We start from the raw sequence: 15,256 nt of genomic DNA on the forward strand, positions 1-15,256 counted from the left end.
CCTCCAATTTGGTTTCCCACTTCTCATTCCCTCCACCTCAGACACATATATCCTCTTTGTCAAACTTTCCTCACTCATTCTCTCCATGTGACCAAACCATTTCAATACACCCTCTTCTGCTCTCTCAACCACACTCTTTTTATTACCACACATCTCTCTAACCCTTTCATTACTTACTCGATCAAACCACCTCACACCACATATTGTCCTCAAACATCTCATTTCCAACACAACCACCCTCCTCGGCACAACCCTATCTATAACCCACGCCTTGCAACCATATAACATCGTTGAAACCACTATTCCTTCAAACATACCCATTATTGGTCTCTGAGATAAAGTTCTGGCCTTCCACACATTCCTCAATGCTCCCAGAACCCTCGCCCCCTCTCCCACTCTGTGACTCCCTTCTGCTTATTCTTCCAAAGTTATAATATGTTTAGGCCTTTATAATCATAATGTATCAGGGCGGTGGTATGAGAAAGTTAGAAATAATCCACCTGAACTAGAGTTTGCAAATGGCCTCCCTTTCTCCCATTAAATCACATAAGATATTACACTAGCAACGCGGATCGGATATAAAAGGGGCTGGTGATGTCCTTGAAGAGAGGACAGCGACCACTGAAGGGAAGGCTGCTCTGAATGTGGAGAAGTATAGTGAATATGGCAATAATAGCTGAAGCCAGTGAATACTTTGGAAGTACGAGGCAGACAGGGAGACCTACACATCATATTTGACAAAATGGACCTCTTCTTTCTGGTAAATAAATCAATGGATGACATTAGTAATGCTCTGAAGAAGAAGGCACTTGAAGAGTATAGGACAGCAATCTTTTTGAAAGAGGTAGGAGCGAATGTTTACTCTAATCTGGTCAATTTGCTTGCTCCGGCAAATCCCAAAGACGCTACATAGATTCAGATTACCAAGACTCTGATGCAACATTTTGATCCTGCTCCACTTGAGATTGCTGAAAGTTACAAATTTGGCACATGAAATAGAAGAAAAGATGAATCAGTAAATGATTATATAGTTGCTTTGAAGAAGTTTTCCATTCACTGTAATCTTAAACAGTTCTTGAACTGAGCTCTAAGAGACAGATTTGTGATAAGTCTGAATTATGAAAAAATAAAGATTGAATTAATGAACACCTCTGGTCTAACTTTTGAAAAGGCATGTCAGATGGCTATAAGCATGGAAATAGCAGAGAAAAACCACCAGAGAATTTGTACCAAATACTGGTACTAAATCAGTTGGTAGAAGTGGCTCAATCTGTAAAGTGACTTTAGCTAGAAGGAAGAATTATGTCACAAAACAACAAACACATGCTGATTTAAAATGTAAGAGATGCCTAGGGAAATATGAAAGATGTTATAAATGCCAGCGTATTGGACATATTGCTTCTGTCTGTACAGCCCCTCCCAAAAGTGGTAAAGGTAGAGTAAATGTCATTGAAGGTGCCAAGAAGGAAATGGAAAGCAGTATTAAAGAGAGTGTTAGTAATTCTGAATCTCATAATGATGAGTGCCCATTTTTTTTTTTTTTTTTTTTTTTTTTATACTTTGTCGCTGTCTCCCGCGTTTGCGAGGTAGCGCAAGGAAACAGACGAAAGAAATGGCCCAACCCCCCCCCCCATACACATGTACATACACACGTCCACACACGCAAATATACATACCTACACAGCTTTCCATGGTTTACCCCAGACGCTTCACATGCCTTGCTTCAATCCACTGACAGCACGTCAACCCCTGTATACCACATGACTCCAATTCACTCTATTTCTTGCCCTCCTTTCACCCTCCTGCATGTTCAGGCTCCGATCACACAAAATCTTTTTCACTCCATCTTTCCACCTCCAATTTGGTCTCCCTCTTCTCCTCGTTCCCTCCACCTCCGACACATATATCCTCTTGGTCAATCTCTCCTCACTCATTCTCTCCATGTGCCCAAACCATTTCAAAACACCCTCTTCTGCTCTCTCAACCACGCTCTTTTTATTTCCACACATCTCTCTTACCCTTACGTTACTTACTCGATCAAACCACCTCACACCACACATTGTCCTCAAACATCTCATTTCCAGCACATCCATCCTCCTGCGCACATCTCTATCCATAGCCCACGCCTCGCAACCATACAACATTGTTGGAACCACTATTCCCTCAAACATACCCATTTTTGCTTTCCGAGATAATGTTCTCGACTTCCACACATTTTTCAAGGCTCCCAAAATTTTCGCCCCTCCCCCACCCTATGATCCACTTCCGCTTCCATGGTTCCATCCGCTGACAGATCCACTCCCAGATATCTAAAACACTTCACTTCCTCCAGTTTTTCTCCATTCAAACTCACCTCCCAATTGACTTGACCCTCACCCCTACTGTACCTAATAACCTTGCTCTTATTCACATTTACTCTCAACTTTCTTCTTCCACACACTTTACCAAACTCAGTCACCAGCTTCTGCAGTTTCTCACATGAATCAGCCACCAGCGCTGTATCATCAGCGAACAACAACTGACTCACTTCCCAAGCTCTCTCATCCCCAACAGACTTCATACTTGCCCCTCTTTCCAGGACTCTTGCATTTACCTCCCTTACAACCCCATCCATAAACAAATTAAACAACCATGGAGACATCACACACCCCTGCCGCAAACCTACATTCACTGAGAACCAATCACTTTCCTCTCTTCCTACACGTACACATGCCTTACATCCTCAATAAAAACTTTTCACTGCTTCTAACAACTTGCCTCCCACACCATATATTCTTAATACCTTCCACAGAGCATCTCTATCAACTCTATCATATGCCTTCTCCAGATCCATAAATGCTACATACAAATCCATTTGCTTTTCTAAGTATTTCTCACATACATTCTTCAAAGCAAACACCTGATCCACACATCCTCTACCACTTCTGAAACCACACTGCTCTTCCCCAATCTGATGCTCTGTACATGCCTTCACCCTCTCAATCAATACCCTCCCATATAATTTACCAGGAATACTCAACAAACTTATACCTCTGTAATTTGAGCACTCACTCTTATCCCCTTTGCCTTTGTACAATGGCACTATGCACGCATTCCGCCAATCCTCAGGCACCTCACCATGAGTCATACATACATTAAATAACCTTACCAACCAGTCAACAATACAGTCACCCCCTTTCTTAATAAATTCCACTGCAATACCATCCAAACCTGCTGCCTTGCCGGCTTTCATCTTCCGCAAAGCTTTTACTACCTCTTCTCTGTTTACCAAATCATTTTCCCTAACCCTCTCACTTTGCACACCACCTCGACCAAAACACCCTATATCTGCCACTCTGTCATCAGACACATTCAACAAACCTTCAAAATACTCATTCCATCTCCTTCTCACATCACCGCTACTTGTTATCACCTCCCCATTTACGCCCTTCACTGAAGTTCCCATTTGCTCCCTTGTCTTACGCACCCTATTTACCTCCTTCCAGAACATCTTTTTATTCTCCCTAAAATTTACTGATAATCTCTCACCCCAACTCTCATTTGCCCTTTTTTTCACCTCTTGCACCATGTGTTCACTATTTACACCAGTCATGAAGGAAAAGTTGAACATCAGTATAATTTGGACTTGAGCATTAATGATACAGCAGTAACCATGGAAATACACACTGCAGCTGATATCTCTAAAATGAGTAAAGATATGCATGACAGGTTATGTGAACATGCGCCTTTAAAAGACTCAGCTGTTACGTTAAGAACATACACAGGAGAGATTTTGAACACAGAAGGGAAACTAGTGTGTGGTAAATTACAAAAATCAGAATTTGAAGTCGCCATAAATTGTAGCTAGTTATGTGGATAGACCAACTTTGTTAGGTAGGAACTGGTTGTGTGAGCTTAAGATGGATTGGAAGGAGGTATATAGTGTTAAAGTGTGTAACCGTGTTCCAGGTCATGAGGAACTGCTTGAACAATGTAAGATGCTACTTAATAAAGGACAGGATGGTATAAAGGGATCTGAGGCTCATACTGCCATTGATAAAGATGTTACACCCATATAAGCTAAGACTACACCTGTTCCTTCTGCATTGAAAGGCAAGATAGAGAAGGAATTAGACAGACTCGTGAATGAGGGAGTTATTAAAAAATTGCCAAGAGCAATTGGGCAGCTCCTTTAGTAATTGTACCTAAAGTTGATAAATCTGTTAGATTATGTGGTGATTGTAAAGTTACCATTAATCATGCTGTTGAAGATGAGCACTATCCCTTACCCACTTCTCAAGATCTGTTTGCTGCACTGACAGGAGGAATCATTTTCACAATGTTAGGCTTGTCCCAGGCATATGCCTTGTGGGGTTAAAAGTGCATCATGGACAAAATTCTTGTGGATCTTCCAAATGTCTTATGTTTTCAGGATGATGTCCTTATTGTTGACAATGACAACCAAAATCATGTCAATAATTGCTGGTGCACAATGTCAGGCTTACTAATAGCATATGTTCATTTCTAGCTAAAGAAGTATCTTATCTTGGCTACACAGTGAATGCAGAAGGGCTGACACCAGTAGGAGACAAAGTAAGGAAAAAGTAAATTTACCTGCTCCAAAAAATGTCAGTGAATGTCGGCTTTTCTAGGAATGATACAGTATAATTCAAGGTTCTCAAGTGGAGTTTCATTAGTTTTGGCCCCTCTGCATGAACTGTTAAAGAAATGGACTCCATGGAAATGGAACAGTGCAACTGAGAGGTCATTTGAGGATTGCAAAGCTGCTCTGTCTAATACTGATGTTTTGGTCCACAATGATACCAGTAGAACACTAAAGCTTGCTTGTGATGTGTGAGGCTATGGATTAGGTGCTGTCATAAGTCACATGATGGATAACAGTGAAGAAAGACCCACTGCATATGCCTCAAGAACCCTTACCCAAAGTGAAAAAAGTATGGACAAGTAGAGAAAGAGACTTTGTTCATCATATCTGGAGTAAAGATATTTCACCAGTATTCGTATGTTAGGAAATTTGTCTTGGCAACTGATCACAAGCCTCTTGGCAATTGTGGGTTCTAAATCACTTGTTCCTACACTTTCTGCTGCCAGAATGCAGAGATGGGATGTAATATCATCTGCATATGACAATGAGATACAATACAGACATTCAAAGGATCATTCCAATGCCGATACTTTGTCCAGGTTGCCATGTAGTGGATCAAATGATCGAGTACAGCCTAAAGTTTATGCTATAACCATGGCAGCAGAAGATTTTTTGGTCATCTCCAGAATGATTGCTCATGAAACTAGGACAGATATTGAGTTAGGAAGAGTCCTAGAATATACACTAAATGGATGGCCAGAGATCTGTCTATCCTTAGACTTTCAACCATACCATTTAAGATGTGAATTATCTGTAGAATTGGGATGTGTGTTGTGGGGTATGAAAGTGTTAATTCCACAGTGTTTTAGAGGGCAAATTTTGAATGAACTGCATTTTGATCATCCAGGTATATGTGTGGTGGCCTGAACTGATGGTATGAGTGTTCTGTTTGTCAAAGTGTTTGGAGTATGCCACCCAGCACACCTCTGAAAACTTGGAAATGGCCTACTTGTCCCTTCCAAAGAGTACACAATGACTTTCGTGATAATGGAAACAGACAAATTTTTGGTATCTAGTGACAGTCAGAGCACATGTATAGTAATAATCCTGGTAGCATCATTGATGAATTTAGATCAATATTTGCTGAACATGTACCAGAGGAGGTAGTATCTGAAAATGGTCCTCCATTTCAATCATTAGAGTTTAAAAACTTCATGAGACTCAACAGTGTGAAGCACATACTAACCACACCCTAGCAACCTGCCTCTAATGATGCAGCCAAGAGACCAGTTAGAATTGTAAAGGAAGCACTTTCCAAGTGGGTAATTCAAGGAACTATTGGAAAATCAATAAAATACAGAGTAGCAAATTTCTTACTCAGATACAGAACCACACCACACAGTGCGACAGGATGTACTCCAGCAGAATCAATGATGAAGAGACAGTTGAGAACAAGACTAAATTTAGTTAAGCCAAGTCTGTTTGCAGCTGTAGAGAGGAAACAGGATCAACAAAAGATGTATCATGATAAGAGTTGCAAAGAGTGTTCAAGGTAAATGATAGGGTGAGAGTTAGGAATGTGGCTAAAAGTTATGGTACTGTTCATGCAAAATGAATAACAGGTGTCATAGATAAAGTATGCAGATCTAAGACATATTCAATGAAGTGTGGCAACTCAATAAGATATGTTCATGTAGATCACATCATTCTGCACGATTAGATGAATGTAGCAACAGAACATGATGATCAACTTGATACAGTTGTGGATGATTGTCACGGTGAGGAGGTCTAGGATAATGTTCCCAACATCCACTTACCATGTTAATTGACTGTAGTGGTGATATGTGTCACTGATCATGCACAGAGTACAAGTAAAACTCCTGTAAAACTTGATGGAGGGAATATTCCTAGATCAAACAGAGTTAGGAAACCTGTATCAAAATTAGACCTCTGATTATCTGAATTGTGGACAGGCCTTTCAAAACTGTTTATTTAGGAAGTTATATTTCTTGTATTCTATTTTCTTCAATGCCATATGTAAGACTAAGTTTTGTTTCTTCAAAATTTGTAGCAACCATGATTTCTTTTTTTGAAAATGAGAAGCATTGCTATATATATGTGTTTATATGCTGCCTTTATTGATTCATATACATAATCATTAGTTATGTTATTCTTACCACAGTTATATTATGTTTAGGCCTCTATAATCATAACATATTAGGCCAGTGGTATGAGAATGTCAAAAATAAACCACCTGAGCAAGAGTTTGTGTGTGGCTTCCTATTCTCCCATTAAAGCACCTAATATATCACACCCTCTAAGCAACATTTTGATATCAAACAATAATCTGAACTTGTAAATCTATAACATTTGCACCCCTTCACTACTTTCATCTTCACATTTACCCTCCCTCTATTCCAATTTTATCGGCCTCAATGAAGTCAACAGGTTGTCCTGCTTATTTGTTCATTTCAATTCTGGTATATAAACATGCCACATTAACATTCATAAGAACACTAAGGATATTTCCTAACTGGAATGTAAGTAATACCTTTCATGAATACCAGAAACAATGAGTATGTACCAAAGACCTTAAAAACATTCAATATATCCATAATTCATACCAGGGAAAGAGGAATTACCCTGAGCTGCTCTGCCTCACAGCTGGAAAGTGGTACAAGCACTATGAATAAGTAAAGAACAATTTCAAAATCCATCTTACAATAAAGACCTCGTTTTTCACTAAATGCTGTTTCCTTAAACCTGTGACTATGTGACATCAGCATTCAAAATACCTATTTTTTTTTTATTTTTTTTTATTATACTTTGTCGCTGTCTCCCGCATTTGCGAGGTAGCGCAAGGAAACAGACGAAAGAAATGGCCCAACCCCCCCCATACACATGTATATACATACGTCCACACACGCAAATATACATACCTACACAGCCTTCCACGGTTTACCCCAGATGCTTCACATGCCCTGCTTCAATCCACTGACAGCACGTCAACCCCGGTATACCACATCGCTCCAACTCACTCTATTCCTTGCCCTCCTTTCACCCTCCTGCATGTTCAGGCCCCAATCACACAAAATCTTTTTCACTCCATCTTTCCACCTCCAGTTTGGTCTCCCTCTTCTCCTTGTTCCCTCCACCTCCGACACATATATCCTCTTGGTCAATCTTTCCTCACTCATCCTCTCCATGTGCCCAAACCACTTCAAAACACCCTCTTCTGCTCTCTCAACCACGCTCTTTTTATTTCCACACATCTCTCTTACCCTTACGTTACTCACTCGATCAAACCACCTCACACCACACATTGTCCTCAAACATCTCATTTCCAGCACATCCATCCTCCTGCGCACAACTCTATCCATAGCCCACGCCTCGCAACCATACAACATTGTTGGAACCCCTATTCCTTCAAACATACCCATTTTTGCTTTCCGAGATAATGTTCTCGACTTCCACACATTCTTCAAGGCCCCCAGGATTTTCGCCCCCTCCCCCACCCTATGATCCACTTCCGCTTCCATGGTTCCATCCGCTGCCAGATCCACTCCCAGATATCTAAAACACTTCACTTCCTCCAGTTTTTCTCCATTCAAACTCACCTCCCAATTGACTTGACCCTCAACCCTACTGTACCTAATAACCTTGCTCTTATTCACATTTACTCTTAACTTTCTTCTTCCACACACTTTTCCAAACTCAGTCACCAGCTTCTGCAGTTTCTCACATGAATCAGCCTACTCCTGATAAATGTACATGTAGTCACAAATATAAGATGAGGGCCTAAACCTGACTAAAAGTTTTGTAATATACATGCCTATGAACAGGAATGTGTGAAAGGAATAAATATGGAATCAAATGAAAGTAGTAAACATCTCATCTTCTGGGTGGGTAAGTCATATCATTACCTGTAGTAGTATCTTTTTAATTTTTTCATATCAATTCCTAATTTTTCACTTTAGCACAGCAGCATCAAGAAGAGACAACCAACATCCTTATTTGCTTACAACCAATATCATTATCTGTAGTAGTATCGTTTTAATTTTTTCATATCAATTACCAAATTTTCACTTTAGCAAGGCAGCATCAAGAGGAGACAACCAACATCCTTATTTGCTTACAACCAATCTCAAGCCATAATGTATTATGCATCAAAACCAGGGCCCATCATCCAGCCAAGCTCCCCAGACACTCCCATGGTTTTTGCTGACTGTTTCACATGCCCTGGTTCATCTCATTGAAAGGAAGTCACCACCTGTGTCCTATATCAAGCCAATTCATTCTCTCCAATGGGTACTTCTCAACCTACTAAATGTTCAGGCCATGATACCTTAAACCCCTCCATCCTCTCATCTCCTTCTCAGTCTCCCCCTTCCTACCTCCCTTCTGACATTGAAATCCTCTTGTTGAGTTTTTCTTTGCTCAACCTTTCCATTCATCTAACCCATTTCAGTACATGTGGTCAGCTCCCTCAATCACACTGTTCTTACCAGCACATTAAACCAACTGACTTCAGGGCATTTCATTTCCATCACATCCACCTACCCTCTGACATTCTTTTGCATTCAAGGCCCAAGATAACCCCAATAAGAATACTGTACCTTTCAATATACCCATCTTTGTCAAAAAAGACAATGAGTGACCTCTCCTTCCAAAAACTATTCAATGCGCCCTGGACCATAGGCCCCCCTCCGCCACCCTAATACTCAATTCAGCCTCCATATCTCCAGGTCTGCTCCATTCAAAATTACATTCAAACCATCCTGTTTCATTTCATTACCTTACTTTTTTCAAATTAACTCTAAAATTCATTCTTTCAACACTATCCCAAACTTTGACATCAACTTCCACTTTCTCTAGTGTGTCTGCCACCAAAGCAGTGTCATCTGCAAACAGCATCTGATTCCTCTCCCAGGTTTCCCCACCCCATCATACTGTAAACTCAACCTCCAAGACCATTGGATTTACCTTTATCACCATGCCATCATGTGCAAATCAAATAACCATACATCTGTGACATGAGAACACCACCTGGAACTAATCGTCCTCTGCCTGCATCCCTGTTTTCAAGAACACCAGAAGCAGAGAGATTGATGAAGTGAATGTATATATCATATGTAAAATAATTTGCAGTGAATGTATATATCATATGTATAATGATTTGCAGAAGTGTGTAAATAGAAATCAGAAATCAGCCTACACAACATATCATAAATTACATACCAAATAAAAGAGAGATGTGTGGAAATAAAAGAGTGTGGTTGAGAGAGCAGAAGAGGGTGAGTTGAAATGGTTTGGACATATGGAGAGAATGAGTTAGGAAAGATTGACTAAGAGGATATATGTGTCTGAGGTGGAGGGAACAAGGAGAAGCGGAAGACCAAATTGGAGGTGGAAGGATGGTAGTGAAAATGATTTTGAGTGATCAGGGCCTGAACATACTGGAGGGTGAGAGGCGTGCAAGGAATAGAGTGAATTGGAGCGATGTGGTATACAGGGATTAATGTGCTGTCAATGGACTGAACCATGGCATGTGAAGCATCTGGGGTAAACCATGGAAAGGTCTCTGGGGCCTGGATATGGAAAAGGAGCTGTGGTTTCCATGCATTACACATGACAGCTAGAGACTGTGTGAATGAATATACCCTATTTTGTCTGTTTTCCTGGCACTTACTCGCTGAAGCAAGGGGTAATATGATGTTTCCTGTGGGGCAGAGTAGTAACACAAATGGATGAAGGCAAGCAAGTATGAATATATACATGTGTATGTATGAATATGTAGGAGTATGTATATGCAGATGTATGTACATGTATGTATATATGTATATATTGATTGATATGGGTAAAACTGAAAGTTGACGGAGAGAGATGGGTGATTATTGGTGCATATGCACCTGGGCATGAGAAGAAAGATCATGAGAGGCAAGTGTTTGCTCAACAAAATTTAACTATGTGGACAACTTTTCATCAATCTAGTATAACGCAATACTAGATGATAGACAAATCCACACAAGGGAAATATATATCATTAAAGTGCACAACAGTTCATTAACAATACAGATTTATTGAAGACCTGAGATTCCCACTTACGACAATTATTATCGTCTTTTTCTGAATTACAGCTGCTCCCAGTAATGTCTGCAGAAGTCACTTGTCTGACTAACAATGGATCGCCTGAAACATCTCGAGCCTCCTTCTCTTGTGGCATCTTTATATGCTGTAAGAGATGCAGAATGCAAATTTACTGCTATTACCACTGAATCTAAAACACTGTAACAGAATACATAAATAAGTTTTTAGCAACTTAATAAACACTAAATTCAGGCAAACTGCACCAATACTTAACATGTAAATTAGTATTACTGTTTTAGTTAGGAAAAGGGGAAATTAATAACAAAGTTTTCCCCACATAGTACCTGCATTCATTTCAATAAAGTGAAAAGAGTATCTTGGTACAAACCACAGAATGCCACATGGTAAATTCAGGATGGACATCAACAAATTACAGGTACCATGCGTAAAACTTTCAACAGGATACTTCTCATATCTTTACAAACAGGAATCTGTATTCAAAACCCCCCCCAAAAAAGAGCATTTTAATCCCAGTAACATATATATCTTAACCCTTATATTACAGTATTAGCTGGAAGCTCTTTTATCATGCATATGGTGCAGTAAAAAAAAAAATGTTTTATGAAATAATGGACAGGTATGCAAACATACATGAAAATATACAAAAACATGATTAATTTTTTGTTGGTTTGGAAGAGTATTGGGTATGTAGTAGATGTGACTAACACATTTAATGGCTTGCATTTAGAGGGAAGGACATGAAAGTGTTGTTTTTTCATCCTCTAGAACTTGGTATCACACTACACTCATTTCTTTACATAAGTGCACCACTGGTGGTGAGTAAAGAGAAAAATGTAGAACTAATACACTGAGTACACTAAAAATGAGCAGGAGGAAGGGTTAAGGCCAGCATGTTTGGGGAAACCCTTCCTCCTCTCAAAATAAGAAGTAAGGATATGTAAATCCTCTTTATTTGCATCATGCTCTACTCTTTATGTCCTACACAAGCACAGCGGAGGTGATAAATAACAAAAGTGTATACACATCACATTACTGTGCACACAATAAATGATATGCAAAGTGCTACTTTATACCAAAGCACTACCCAAAAATGATACCTTGGAGCCAGTACATGCTTTAAATATTCTTGCTCTTTAGTGCACAGTTACCATACTCCTCCATCACCTTACCATTACATCTAAGAAAATCAGGTGCAGTGATGTAGTATCCTGCTCCACATGACTATATAAAAACTTTATTCAAGTGCACTGGGGTCCCATGCTGGCCTCCCTTCTCCTTTATCCTACTAAAATTTCTGTAACTATTTCTTCAATTTCATTCGTTAAAATTCTTCATTTTCCTCACCATCTTACAAAGATAAGTGTTCCTCCTCATCACTTAGGTTATCTACCAATCTAAGTAATTTTTGCTGGGTTGTTAATAGTCAAAGGATTTGCACCTACACTGTTAATCATAAGGATACTGAGAAGAACTGAGGTTTTCCCAAGCTTGTCAGGTAATAGAAGAATCCTCTATATGCTAATAATGGTACAATAAGTTAGCTAGATAAAGAGAGGGATGTAAAGTAAATTTGTCACATGATGATGGCTGCTGTTTCATGGAGAACACCACATACTGCATCTGTTTTATACAGTACTGTATGTCCTATTCTCTACAAATGTTTGAGACTGCATTGTGTGAGAGCAAGGTAAGGTCAGCTCCTCTAAGGCAGAAAGATCCTTGACAGCGTTGTTCTTCCTTCTGGAGAATTATGGTACAGTGCTGTTGAAGGGGACCTCAGACTGGCAGTTAGAACTTGCCAGAAGAGTCTAGGAACATGCAGAGCATTTTACTTAAATAAAAAATGTCAAAAGCATATGTAAGTATGAAAATAAACATGAAAATAAAACAATCACCATAAAAGTTGGGAGAAGATTATTAGTACATCAAAGGTTTTCGTGGAAGACTACAGCAATGAATTATTCAATTTACAATAAAAAGGTAAGTATTATTCATTACACTTTTCTTTATTATAATCAATCGCTGTCTCCCACATCAGCAAGGTAGAGCCAGGTATCAGAAGAAGAACCACTTATATATACATATATCTACATAAACACCCATACACCCATATATACATACATATACATATAAACATATACATACATATACAGACATATACATATATACACACATACACATTCACACTTGCTTGCCTTCATCCATTCCTGGCATTGCCCTGCCCCTCAGGAAACAGCATCGCTACCCCTTGCTTCAGCGAGGCAGCACCAGGAAAACTGACAAAAAAGGCCACATTCATTCACAATCAGTATCTAGCTGTCATGTGAAATGCACCAAAACCACAGCTCCCCATCCACATCCAGGCCCCACAGACCTTTCCATGGTTTACCCCAGATGTTTCACATGCCCTGGTTCAGTCCACTGACAGCACGTCAACCCCGGTACACCACATTGTTCCAATTCACTCTATTCCTTGTATGCCTCTCACCCTCCCTTATGTTCAGGCCCCAATTGCTCAAAATCTTTTTCACTCCATCTTTCCACCTCTAATTTGGTCTCCCACTTCTCCTCGTTCCCTCCACCTCTGATACGTATATCCTCTTCGTCAATCTTTCCTCACTCATTCTTTCCATATGTCCATACCATTTCAATTCATCCTCTTCTGGTCTCTCAACCACTCTCTTTCTATTTCCACACATCCTTCTGAACAGTATTTCCTCATGAGAAGCTCTCTCCACATATCACTTACATAAGGGCTACTCATGTAAATATGAGCATTTCAGTTACATTTTTGTGAAATGTGGAAAATTCACTTGAAAGTAATGTGAAACTTATGTAAATCATAAATCAGAGTCTTAACGTCAATAAAGCTTAAACTAAAAATCATGTGGTGCCCATTAATTTTCTTGCCTTGAAAATATAGCTAATATACCTACTTTAGCTGCAGTCTTTAATGTACAAGAAAAGGGTAGTAAATCTATGAGTACGATTTCAGGCATCACTTAGCATTTGCCCTTGGATTAACTCATCTACAGTCTACCTGACTGCAATTATCCAGATGATATTTTCATAAGAAAATATAACCTGATGAACATGAACGCCTTTTTACCTACTTCTTAGTCCCATCATTTTCATACTTGTCAACCACTCAAAATCCAAGAAGAATTTCAAGAGCATTAGGACATACACAAGTCTATCTATCTATCTAAATCTCTAGCGCCTCTTCCCAAGTGGCACTGGCCATGGTAATAGAGTCTCCATAAAAGTGAACTTCGGTGCCACTTCTTAGCATTTACCACAGGCAGAAAGCAACTCTAATGCAGCGTTTGCAGGGGCTCTTACCTAATGTTCCTACTGACTACATCTACCTAATGCTCCAGCCTAAGTACCTACCTCCTACTTCTACCTAAGATTTCTACCTAATGCTTCAGCCTAAAAGTTCCTTCCTACTAATTTCGTCTACTGCTCCTTCCATTTTGCCTAAAGGCAAGGCTAACATATAGTGGCCACCACAGGAAAATCTAGATTTATGAAGAATGAGCTGTGTGAGTTAAGTTTTGTCATGTTACACATGACAGAGCTTGTGTTTGTGGGCAGAATACCAGTAGTCCACATGTTAGTGAGGCAGAATACCAGTAGTCCACATGTTAGTGAGGCAGAATACCAGTAGTCCACATGTTAGTAAGGCAGAATACCAGTAGTCCACATGTTAGTGAGGCAGAATACCAGTAGTCCACATGTTAGTGAGGCAGAAAGAAAAGTCAGCTGGCTCACTAAGCAGATGTGACTAGCCCTCCAGATACTCAGGCAGGTAGTACTTGTAACAAACCTCCCTGGTCATTGACTGCCTCTCTTATCCAACAGTAATTGGGGAACCCCAATGAGAACCTTGGTTTTGGGTGGAGGAAATCACATAAAGTAGTGACTTGCAATAAAAGTGAAGGTCATAATCATTTAAAAGATATCAAAAACCATCGGAAAAACAATGTCAACCAAACCCAAGCTAACCTAACAAACGTAACCTAACAGGGAGGGGATGTCAGAAATGGTAGATATCCTCTATTCTAAGCATTCACCGATACCTCAGAGATACGACTTTCCTAAATCAAAATGTTTTGCTATATTCCATACTTAAAACATAAACGTTGATTTGTGTTAATTCCTTCCTGGAAACAAAATGTGGCTTCCATGGTTTTTCTAGCTACGAAAACTCCAACATAGATACATAAAATAAGCATAAGCATAAGAACGTAAATCATATACTCCCATGGCTGTGTGTCATAGATAAATAATCGCCAAACACTTACATATAGGAATATCTTGCAAGTAGAGACACAATCAGGGAAATATTTGTTGACATCAGGTAGCATTCATTGATAAACTTTTATGGAAAGTAAATAATTTGCATACTGTATCGACACTCATATTAGTTCTTCTATCTTAATACAAATTTTCACATTAACTATTTACTCATAAAAATTGATACACATCTGCGTAAATAATTTCATTTATGCTAGAATTTGCAACGTTCATATGTGGTACGATTGTCCTAAAGTTTCTTGA

At 39.4% G+C, this 15,256-nt stretch overlaps 1 protein-coding gene across 2 annotated transcripts in view; it reads right to left on the reverse strand.

Moving 5' to 3' along the window:
• LOC139755515 (zinc finger CCHC domain-containing protein 8 homolog) overlaps nt 1-15,230 on the reverse strand; it is a 67,937-nt gene extending 52,707 nt beyond the window's left edge. For both annotated transcript variants that reach the window (XM_071673898.1, XM_071673897.1), the window contains exons 1-2: nt 15,001-15,230; nt 10,691-10,817 (exon numbers count right to left, since the gene is read on the reverse strand). In XM_071673898.1, the coding sequence (XP_071529999.1) occupies nt 10,691-10,817; nt 15,001-15,063 (190 nt within the window). In that variant the 5' untranslated portion in view covers nt 15,064-15,230. The remainder of the gene's footprint in view (nt 1-10,690; nt 10,818-15,000) is intronic.
• Nucleotides 15,231-15,256: the final 26 nt, after the last annotated feature.

This window comes from Panulirus ornatus, chromosome 19 (genome assembly GCF_036320965.1).
Source record: "Panulirus ornatus isolate Po-2019 chromosome 19, ASM3632096v1, whole genome shotgun sequence".
In the NCBI taxonomy this organism is placed as follows: Eukaryota; Metazoa; Arthropoda; class Malacostraca; order Decapoda; family Palinuridae; genus Panulirus; species Panulirus ornatus.